Raw genomic sequence first — 11,990 nt, forward strand, 5'->3', positions numbered from 1 at the left:
ACCTTGAAACAATAATAGTGATAAAAGATAAAAGCATCAGTTACCCTATTTTATTTATTAAAGTTTTTTTTTTTTTCAGAGACAATGCCTATAAGCCCTGTTTTAAAAATCCCTTCCTATCACTGATTACATCTCGTAAAATCACTAGCTCCACCCTTTCCGCATGATTAATGACTAATCTCTGTCTAGCATCAATTATCTAATTATGTCTGTCTAATTTAATTATAACTCATCTAATCTAATTACTTTTCACTTATTTTTTTGTATACAGGTTCTTTTTTTAACCAATGAAATTATTATTTTTGTTATTTAGACATTTAAATTAAGAGTTTGTGATGTTTTACAATAACTAATGTACAAAGTTATATTGAAAATCATAAAAAAATTATTTTAAAATTATGTTTTTATGTATTTACCGTAATTTTAAAGACAATACTATTTTTTTATATTTTATTTGATGTTTTCTTTTAACATAAATATAATTATACATATATTTAATATTATATTTTCTATTATTATTAATTTAATAAAATAATCCTAAAACTAGTTTTTGGTTAATCCTCATTTCATTTCTGATATTTTTGTTAGACGGTAGATTCATCCCGACCGTTCGACTAACACCTAGCAATTTTTAAAGCATGGCCCGAAGGTGACAGGCATCCCACTATGAAGTATTATAATATGATTTAAAAAAAGTTAATATTATATATGTATTTTGTCGCGTGTACAGATATTTACATAACATATGCATTATTGCATTATTGCTGCAAGAGAATTAAAAGTGATCTTGGGAGAAGAGAGAGGAGGAAGGGGCGGAGAGATGGCGGAATATAGACTTGGAGAGCTTCGACACATGCTGATGACGGTGTTCCTGTCGGGATTCGCTGGTTACTTGGTGAGGCCGGTGATGACTGACGTCACTGTTGCCGCCGTTTGCTCCGGCATAAATGATTCATGTTCTCTCGCCGTTTACCTCACCGGAGTACAACAAGTGGTAATAAACTCAATTGCTGTTTTTTTGGTTTGGTTAATGACTGTTTAGTCTTTTGGTAAGTACAAATGCTTACAGATATTTTCTGTGTCTTCAAAATTTATAGTTTAGCCTTCAAAATTCAAGAAGGGGCATGAAATCGCATTTGCTGTCTATTAAACTGAAGTTAATTTGAGATTTTACTACAATAATTAGTTGTAATTTGAGGTTGTCATATATGATGGCAATTGATTATTTTTGGGACATGATATATATTGTACCCAAAAAAAAACCAAACTAAAGCTTAGAAAGGTTCTTGCGATGAAATATGATAAATATTTTCATAATTTGTAGTAATCCATATAATTTCAAGTAGTTTTTTTCTCATTTTAATATAAACTGATAAACTCACTGAATTTTCCAATAAAATACGTATTCAACTTGACATTTTAAGTGATTTGTGTGAAACTTACAAATACTATGTTATTCAATTATGTATTTTAAAAAGTCTATTAAAATCCAATGTTATTGAACTGATGATTTGAAAATCTACTTTAAAATCCACTGTTATTTAAAATAGTTTGTGGATTTGGATTTTAATGATTTTTGAGATTCTGGAGGATTTAGGTGGGATTTGTTGAGTTAAAAATAGAGAAATCCAAATCTCATGGTTTTATGTGGGATTTGAAAGAATTTTATAATAAATCATATGAACTTCCCTAAAATCATTCAAAATTCCAAATTTTCTAAATCCCATCAAACTTTCTAAAATCATGGTTTCAATACACCCCCTAAATATTTGTGAATTTATTTAACTTTTTTCTCAAATATATTCTGAAGTTGTTTTTGCTTCTTAATTGTGAGAATCTTAAATTAATTAAACTAATTATGTAAACTCTTTTTTCCTGTCGATGATTATGGTAACCAAAAAAAAAGTCTGTAGGAATAGGGACAATGGTCATGATGCCAGTGATCGGAAATCTATCCGACAGATATGGAATCAAAGCATTGCTCACTCTTCCCATGTGCCTCTCTATTCTTCCTCCAGGTTCCTCTCTTTTTCGTTCTTTTCTCTTCCGATGTGCCAATGTTTTTACTATTTTTTTTTTGTGCATGACATAAAAATCAAATCCCGAAAACCGATTTGAAAAATCTGGTTCCAAAACCAGAATCCGAATAGTCACAAAATCATAACAGATTCTAAATATTTGTATCCAAATTATTAAATTATACGATCGAACCAAAAACCATACCCAAAAATCCGAAATAAAACTATATATCCAAAAATACTATATATCCAAAAATAATAGTTATATTTAATTACACTTATCTAACAAAAAATACCAAAACTGTTAAAATATCAAAATAACCAAAAACCACTAGTTATATATGTCAATATTATACATTTTTTGCAAATTTTAAGCAAATTTTATTAAAATTGAACAATCTTTGAGTTTCTTTTTCTTTCTGATAAACGATCCGAACTGGACACCTACTCAAACCGAATAATCATAAAATCCAAACGGATAATAAAATTTCCACCAACTTATTTGAATTTGAAAATATCTAAACTGAATTTGATCCCAAATCTAACTGCCCATTGTTAATTTTTTCTTTGACAATTTTATTTTTAAAATTTCTAAGTTGTATTATTCTATATATTGTTTTTCTCGGATTCTAAAAACCAAAAATAAAATATTTCGTGTGAAGCCAAACATAAGTTCTATATATATATATAGATAGAGTTAAAGTTTCCAAAACTAGTCATGCAAAACCACTTGTTAGGCCTGGGGATAAAACACAAAACCTGAATAATTAGGTTCTAAAACCGAATGGAATAGTTATAAAACCCGAACAAATAATATATTTTCATACCCGAATTACTTAAACTAAATTCCAATCTAATCGAAAATCAAACAACATATCCGAAACCCGAAATAAAATTATATATCAGAAAATATTATTTATATTTAATTAGTTTTATACCCAAAAATACCAAATACCAGAAAAAAACTGAAATAACCTAAATATCAGAAATTTATTTAATTACTTATATCTGCTCAATATATCAAAACTTTACTAAAACTGAACAAAATAGATCCGAAACTGATCTAAACAGTAAACCCAAACAAAACCTATTCGAATCCGAATGAATAAAAAAATTTCTACACAAATTATCCAAATCCAGTCAGTAATTCGAATGTCCCATGCCTATGTCTTTGTCTCTTAGACCAATGATAAAGAATAAAATAAATAAAGGTGCCTAAAATTATTTATTTGTTTATTTGATCGCGATACCTCACAAACACAAAGTCCACAAAGAATAGTGCCAACGTAAAAAATGATTAGTCGCTTCCCACGGATATCTCGTTTTATTTGTTTCTTTTTCTGAAATTAATCTTGAAAATTCCGGATCTTTTATCTATAATATCTTTCAGTATCCGAAATTATTTAGATACTTCTATCTTATTTCTAAAAAGATTGAATCCGGAACACAAAAGCACCTGCACCATCATGTTATACTACCAGTCTACTACTAAGCCACAATCCTTATTATTATTGATTTTTTTTTTTTTTTTTTTTTGGATTGTTCTTATCGTTATTATTTAAGTTAAAGTTATTGCACACAATGAGCGAAACAAAACTAGTGGCAATTTGTCTCTATTATTAATTTATTAGCTACTGAATGTACGTAGTAACCTTTTGCAGCGATATTAGGGTATAGAAGGGATAGAAACTTTTTCTTCGCATTTTATATTACCAAGACTCTATTTGATATGGTCTGCCGAGGCACTGTTGACTGTCTCGCTCAAGCCTATGTGGTACTCTTTCTCATCATGATCTAGTTATATGATATTTTGGTCTTATAATACTAAATTTACAACATTCTACGAGGTCATTTTGTTTATTTTTTCAGGCCAAAAATGTTCATGGAAAAAAGAGAATATCAATGTTTGGAGTTTTTGCTGGTGTCAAAACAATATCCGGGGTTTTCGCAACATTCTCAGCTCGTTTTTTACCTATATCTTCGACTTTTCAGGTATCGTATCATCATACATGAATCATTATACATACAATATGATGAAATTGCGAGACGAACTCAAAGATGTGCATATAAAAAAAAACCTCAAACGATGATCAAAACATATTTAATAAATTAGGTTTCAGCTATATCATTATTCGTTGGTTTGGTGTACATGAGAGTTTTCCTCAAAGAGAGGTTACACGACGAAGATAACGACAATTCTGATGATGGTGGTGGTAGTAATGATCAACAAAAAGTTCATGATGATGGTGATCTAAGGATGTTAGCAGAGCCGATTCTAAAAGACGCACCAACTAAAACACATCTCTTCAACACTAAGTATTCTTCTTTGAAAGATATGGCCAGCTTTATAAAAAAACGGTATGTTCCATATATACACAATTTACAAAATATCCATATATAATTTAATCTACGTATATATATGTAACTTATATATGGTTAACCCTAAATGGTTGATATGGGTTTTTACAAAACAGCCCCATACTCGTCCAAACATTGGTTGTTACATTCTTTGCTACCTTATCACAAAGTGGAATGCAGTCTGCTTTCATGGTTTCTCTCATCTCCACACTTTTACATTCGTATATTTGTTTCTGAAGAAAGCTATTGATTAACACAAAAATGTATTGACTGATCTTAAATAACAGTATTTTATGAAAGCTCGTTTTGGGTTCAACAAAAATGACTTTGCTGAGCTCTTTCTACTGGATAACATCATTGGCTCCACCTCCCAGGTATATTTTGTAAAAGATGTGTAGTTACTTTTTGTAGTTATTAGTTAACTATATATTGTTTGATATATATAATGCTGCTAACTTTACTTTCTCAGCTGTTTTTATTGCCAATATTGGTTTCTGCCATTGGAGAACGTTGGGTGTTATCAACAGGGCTTCTTATGGATTTTTTAAACGTAAACACTTAAGAAAACTAATTTCTTCATTTCACTCCATTTAATCTATGACATTCAAAATAAATTGATGTCCTCATCCTCATGATATATGAATAAACAACTAAGAAATTTGGTTATGTGCTTGTCATGCAGGCAGCTATTCTCAGTGTTGCGTGGTCAGCATGGGTGAGTTCGCTGAGAATTCTTAACAAAGAAATCTATATTTTGAAACCCTCTATAATTAAAATATATTAAGTATAGCCCTTATATGGCGATTTTTGGTCGAAGAGAGTTTTAGATGATTAAACCAGTAAAGGACTACAAATTTAATTAATAAGATTGTTTTTTTATTCGAACGATATAGATTCCTTATGCCACGACCCTGCTTGTACCCGGAGCCATGTTCGTGATGCCATCGGTAAGACTTTATCGTGTCATGGTCTTTTGGAGCTTTTTTACTTAGTATTGCTTAAAGTACATATTTTGAATTTGCTGATAGGTTTGTGGTATTGCCTCAAGACAAGTTGGATCCGGTGAACAGGTAAAACTATAAAACTGTGAAACGTTTTCAAAGAAGTGTTAGATAATAAATGAGGGCTTAGAGTATGAGTTCATGTATGGTTAATCCTAACACAAAGTGAACTGAAATTAATCCAACCCCAAATTAGTATGGTTAACCCGACCCAGAACTATAGTGTGGCCAATCAAATCCCATATGAGGTCTATAACGAGATTTTTGCGAGATAAACTGTGAGAATAAACAATTATTACTTGAAGGAATGTTAGAAATCTCATATATATGTACCTGTTTTTTTAACGATTAACATACTCAATATACACACAAGATTAATTACTCTATCTAACATCTTTTTTATTTAGTACGTACCAATCAAATTTTTAATTAAAGAGGGATGATAGTGTTTTGATATCTGGCTTCCATCTCAAATTCTCAATGCAGGGGAAGGTCCAAGGATGCATAGCCGGGGTAAAGTCCCTGGCTGGAGTTTTAGCTCCATGTGTATTTAGTCCATTAACAGGTACGTGCATGAGCAAATTAAAATGAACTTTGAACTTCATTCATTACTATCTTTTATAACGTTAATTATTATCGAGATTGAAAAAGGTTCTATAGCTTTTAACAGGAAAATAATTTTGGTTTGTATGTAGCATTGTTTCTCTCCGAAAATGCACCGTTCTATTTCCCTGGATTCAGCCTTCTATGTATCGCCTTCTCCTTGGTATTAATTGTTTATATGTGCGACTATAACATATTTTAACAACTATGTTGATTGTTATAATGATTAACATTGCTTTACTTCCACAGATGATTGGATTCTTTCAGAGTCTTCTGTTAAAAGATCTTCCTTCTTCATTAGTGAATAAAGCAATCAGCAAGGTAGCAACAGATTAAAACGGAAAGATTCACAAGAGATACCTCAAGATGCAAATGCAACTTGAATCTTGAACAAATTTACTCCAAATGTTCATTTGTAACGAACTCAGAGCTAGACGTTGTTAAAAACCACTTAGTTTTCTTAAACTGGCGGTTCAAAACTCACTAGATTCAAGCAATCAACGTTTGATCGATGTCGATAGTTAGAGCGGTTCAGTTTTGTCAATGCAAATGTGGGCAACGGAACTAGTTTGCACTTGCATGCGGCTAGTACTAGGAGTAACAAAACTGAGGCTCCATACCTGTTTGATCATGCTTGCTGCTATTCTCTATGAAAACAGAGGAAATGTTTCACTAGGTTTCTCATTCATATACACCAAAACGTAGCTTGATGATAGGGTCTAAGAAATAATGACCTAGGGATCATTTACCGTTGGACAGGAGGTGGAGCTAGAGTTAAGCCAGATTAAAATTTAACTTTGATACATCTGAACTTAAGGCGATTTTAGGCGTTATCTTTATCCATTCGCAGAATAAAGTTGGTAATGCAATGCTCTCTTCTCTCATTGTTGGTTGTTCCTAGTCCTCTAGAGTGGTTTAGTTGTTGGTCATTTTGACCTTCGGAGGAATGGCTTGCGTGCTCTGGTTCTTCTTTTGGATGAAGAGTTCCTTCTCGTCTTTTTCCTTAGTTTTAAGACCTATGTTCTGAGCTTGTCCTTCGGCTGTGTCGGCGTTCTTCAGAAACCATGATTCTCTCCATACCTACTAGTGAAACATATTCAAAACCAAAAATCTTAGTCTCGATTACAAAAGTAAAGAACAACAACAAATTTCAAAAGCAAATTCGACTTACAGATCTGTTGAGTAGTAAAAGACCGACCATCATCTTGCTCTCTCGTCACCATTAGAACGCTGGCGGGTGGGGAGATGGGTTCAATCAGAGGATTCTACTCCAACATTAGGGTATCGGGATGTAACATATAGGTTTGGGTTTGGGTGAGATGGGTTTAGGGTCTGGGAATAGATAGAGACAGAGGGAGAGGAGGGGTGGAGATAGACGACGCTTTAGCCATAGCGGTGGGTGAAAAGGTATAGAGGGTTAACACCACAATCTTCTGCTTGGAAAACGCCAAGCAAACGCTTTTCTATGTAATTTTATCAAACACGTAAATGATTACAAGAATAAAGCTAAGCACTCTTCTCTTTTCTATCTAACTCTCACCAGTATAAATCTAAGAGAATATCCCAACACTCACCTTCTTAGCTTTCTCTGTTCAGCCTTGAAATTACAATCTCTCACAAAAGGTTTCTCAAAGTGTTAAGAAAAAACCTACAACTCAACTCTCTCGGTCTCTTATATCAGACCTTACACAACCCTAACTAAAAGATCTTAAAATCTTCATTTATGGCAATTTATTGTTCGCCAAGGTCACGCCTTCCTTAATCCTCGAGAAGTATATTCTCCAAATATATTCTCTTCTGATTCTGGTTTATCCTCATATCAGGCACACACCGGACTTGACACGTCAGCTGTGCTTCTTTGTCTTTCTTCACTCGTCTGTCCTTTGATGCAGAGTCTTGTGTCCTCGCAGCTCCTTGTTACACAACAGCCCGTTGTGATAACTGCATATTCAATCTCCCCCTTTTTATCAATGTTTGATAAACAAGCACTCGATCCTCCAAAACCTTACATGATCAAGAGCCACACAAAACCACAGGATAAAAAGCAAAATTTAATACGAGATAATTCACCATAAAATACCACGGCCAGGTTCAAAAGCTTATTACAGACCAAATAAAACCAAATATTGTTCAAGTTCAAAGATCAATAAAAAAGAAAACAGAGTTTGCTCCCCCACAAATTCAGCAAACTCCCCCTCAAAACCAAAAACAAACTCCCCCACAAAACTAACACCGTCATTCACTTGAATCTGAGTCCACATCTCCCCCTGCTTTTTTTACAAACATGAGTCAAAAACACCCAATTGAGATAGAAAGCAAATGGTTAAGTCAGACAGAACACTTACCTGCCGCGAGTGCATCCTGCAGAATCTTAATTGCGAGGCGCATTGCTCTTCGATCAGCACTGGAGTCAGCCTTAGACGCAGTTTGCACAGCCTCAGGCACCGTCTTCTTCGCAGGAGCCTTGCGTGTCGAGGGTTGACTATCCGCAGCAACATTATGCTGAGCGTGCAGCAACTGATAGATCAGGCTGGGAAATGGCAGCTGGAACGTCGATTGGGCTTGCAGCCAAGCTGAAGGATCTGGTCATAGACCATCCGACCAAAATCGAATGGAATCTGATGCATGATCATGTAAATGACCATTGCGTGACCAGTGGAGATGTACCCATTGTTGGCTGTAGGTGACCAGTTGCTGCAGCACAACTTATGGAGCTCCTTGATGACTGAATTCCGAACCACTGCAGGGACCAACTGATACATTGCTTGACCTTCCCATCAGACAGGAACATCGCCAGGTCCTCCTCCAAGATCGCTGCAGTGTGTTGACGTTGTTCCCGAAGATCCACCGACTTGAGACCGAACAGCTCATTGATGCGAGCAGGCAAAAAGTCGTACACCCAGTCACAGACCAAAACATCCACCGTGATAGACTCCTGGATGAGGATCTATACCCAAGGACACACTTTGCAAGGTCTTGAAGAGAGATGAACGAAATGATGAAGATGAAAGGGTGGAAGATGCAGCGGAATGGAGAGATGAACAGCGGGGAAGATGAAGGGGTTGAGTTGCAGCGTATTGAAGGGGAGAACGAAGTGTACTTCTAAGAGAGATGAAAGTCTCTTAGAATACATGCTTGAATATATCTTAGATATTACACACTAAGAAATAAACAAGTTGAGAAGATATTACACACTTCTCTGATCAAACAAGTAGAAAGAAGTTTTTGATTAAAATGTTTGATGAGAAAATGAGAACTACATTGTCTTTAAATATAGAAGGGGGGGACAAAGGAGAAGAGGGGAGAAGGGAGAAACATGCAAAAGGTCGAGCACATGCAAGATTCCACACTCATGCAAGCTCATGCACAATGTCTTGGAAATTACAAAAGCAATAAATGCAAAAGAGATAGAGAAAATGGGTCAAGGATTTTTAATTGGCCTTGGACCACGACTTAGGCTGGCAAAGGGGTCTTGAAAATGTTAATTAAGCCTCATTAAAAACCTTGTCAAGAAAACCCAATGGGACAAAACTTGAAAAGGGAAAAAGAGTGCATAAGCAACACTTAACCCTCTACCGAGCACCTTGAGCTGTGAGCATCGTCCAAGTTGTTTGAGTCACGTCTTCCTGCTTCTTGTCCACCTCCTTGATTATTCCATTGATAGCTTGGTTGAATCTCTTGAATCTTGACCTTGTTAGAGGACCCGCCGGAACGATCAATGCTTCCTCTGATGCTCTCTCTGGTATAAGCTGCTCCTCCGGTGCTTCCTCTAGTTCAAGATGCTCCTCATGTCCATGTTCTTTGGTTGAGCTGTCCATGGTCTCATCATCCTCTCCCACTTGAAAAAAATTTGACCTCAAATCTGAATTATCTACAAAATAAAGAAGAAGATCAGAAACATTGAAGATCAGAAACATTGAAACTGCCATTTACTTTGTACTTACCTTGGAGGTCGAGTTGGTAGGCATTGTTGTTAATCCTTTTGAGCACTTTGAATGGTACATCAATCCTTGGTATTAATGTGGATGCTCACTCCTCCGGGAAACGTTCCTTCCTAAGATCAACCCACACTTGATCATCCTCATTGAAGATGACTTCTTTTCGCCCTTTGTTCGCATACTTCTCATAAAGCTTCGTCCGGGCCTCAAGATTTTCCTTAGCCTTTTTGTGAACTTGTTTAACTAAATCGGTCTTTTTCTTGCCATCAAGACTTGATCTCTCACTCAAAGGTAAAGGAATTATATCCAAAGGAGATGTGAGGTTGAACCCATAAACAATTTCAAAAGGAGAAAACTTAGTTGCAGAATGCCTAGAATGATTATAAGCAAATTCAACATGCGGCCATAAATCTTCCCAAGTCTTAAGATTCTTTTTAATGAGCACACGCAATAATGTAGACAAGGTTCGATTCACAACTTCAGTTTGACCATCAGTTTGCGGATGACATGTAGTAGAGAAAAGCAATCTAGTTCCAAAAATAACTAAGGAACTTAGTGTCACGATCAGAAACTATGATCTTAGGTATGCCATGCAAACGAACAACTTCCCTAAAGAACAAGCTAGCAACATGAGATGCATCATCAGTTTTATGACATGGAATAAAATGCGCCATTTTAGAAAAGCGATCAACCACCACAAAAATAGAATCCTTACCAGCCCTAGTACAGTAGTACTAGGTAATCCTACCACAAAATCCATAGATATATCTGTAACGCCCCCGAACCGTACTATGACCACCCAGGCCATCGGACGGCACCGAAGCGCTACTATGGGAACGTTCGTCAAAGGTCCGGCCAAGTGCGAGAACGAATCAGACCCTTCGACCAGTCCCTCGACGAGGTTCCCGACCACACGGCCCATCCTTAAGGCTTTACAACCCTACAGACACGCCGTGTGTTGAGTCGACTCGGACTAACTCTATATCAGTACGACATCGCTCGTTTTAAAGAGAAATACGAATACATTAAAACTTAAACAAGTTTCCACAACCGATTACACAAAATAGTTCACAAGGCTTAATGCCAAAGTTTGGTTCGCAAATAAACATACTTTGAATTTTACAATAGACACCAAAAAGAAAACTACTCGGGAGTCCTATCGTTCACCACGCCCTCTAGTTCCCCCTAGGGTTACCTGCAGAACAACAATATTATCATAAGTAATCTAAGATTACTTAGTGAGCTCAGGGTTCCTGCAGAGAAATAAATCCCAAACCCCAAATCCCCATCAACAATCAACATGCACGCAAATCCAACAACATGCGAACATAAACAAGCAACATGCAAGCATAGATAAACAACATGTAGGCATAAGCGATTAACAAGCAAGCAAGCAAAACATCTCAACACCCAACAGAGATGACATGCGGAAGCTATCAAGCTAACAGAAATCACTCTACCAATAAACGCAATTACATGCAACCATACGCAACAACATGCAACAACATGCAACAACATGCAACAACATGCAATAGCATAACTTGAAATAAAACAACAGTTTTTAACAAGTTTAATCTTATTTGGGCCCGGTATGCATCCCTCTTCCCCAACCCCTCATGATTTCTCCAAGTCGCAACCACAAAGGCAAGCGTTTGGATATTAGCCAAAATTACACCGTCGTGTAAATAGCCTCGGCCAGGGTAGCGAGCCCAGTAACCTCCGAGCTCTTCGTGACCAACCCTGCACACACACGAACATGGGTTGCATGTCGCGGCTGCATGTGGCACGGAATGGGAAAGGTAGCAATACCAAATCTTACAACGCTTAGCCGAACTTTCTCGCGGACTAAAACGCTTTAAGATCTCACTGAATTTTATACTTGAGTTTATATGGTTCTTAAACCCATAATCTTACAAGTATCTCAACCAAAACTCGCCTTTGTTACTAGATCATCTCGATCTAGTAACTAGCACAATTTCACCATGCATGCATTTAAACAAGAAAACATAAAAGAACTTCAAGTAAATGCATCTACATGCAACATGCATAACCGCGCACTAGATGGATGTTTT

The 11,990-nt window shown here is 35.8% G+C and overlaps 1 protein-coding gene across 2 annotated transcripts; it reads left to right on the plus strand.

Annotated features, from left to right (window-relative positions):
• LOC104747493 lies at nucleotides 734–6,500 on the plus strand. Of its 2 annotated transcripts, none has more exons than XM_010469130.1 (14): nucleotides 734–994; nucleotides 1,907–2,018; nucleotides 3,680–3,792; nucleotides 3,888–4,010; nucleotides 4,132–4,376; nucleotides 4,493–4,568; nucleotides 4,664–4,750; nucleotides 4,846–4,926; nucleotides 5,059–5,091; nucleotides 5,270–5,323; nucleotides 5,405–5,446; nucleotides 5,864–5,942; nucleotides 6,073–6,143; nucleotides 6,230–6,500. In XM_010469130.1, the coding sequence occupies exons 1-14, from the start codon at nucleotides 746–748 to the stop codon at nucleotides 6,314–6,316; spliced, it is 1,452 nt and encodes a 483-aa protein (XP_010467432.1). In that variant the 5' UTR covers nucleotides 734–745; the 3' UTR covers nucleotides 6,317–6,500. The 2 variants fall into 2 exon arrangements, with proteins under 2 accessions (XP_010467432.1, XP_010467434.1); XM_010469132.2 differs by having other exon boundaries at nucleotides 820–994; nucleotides 1,914–2,018.

Source organism: Camelina sativa, chromosome 15, assembly GCF_000633955.1.
Source record: "Camelina sativa cultivar DH55 chromosome 15, Cs, whole genome shotgun sequence".
Taxonomy (NCBI): domain Eukaryota; kingdom Viridiplantae; phylum Streptophyta; class Magnoliopsida; order Brassicales; family Brassicaceae; genus Camelina; species Camelina sativa.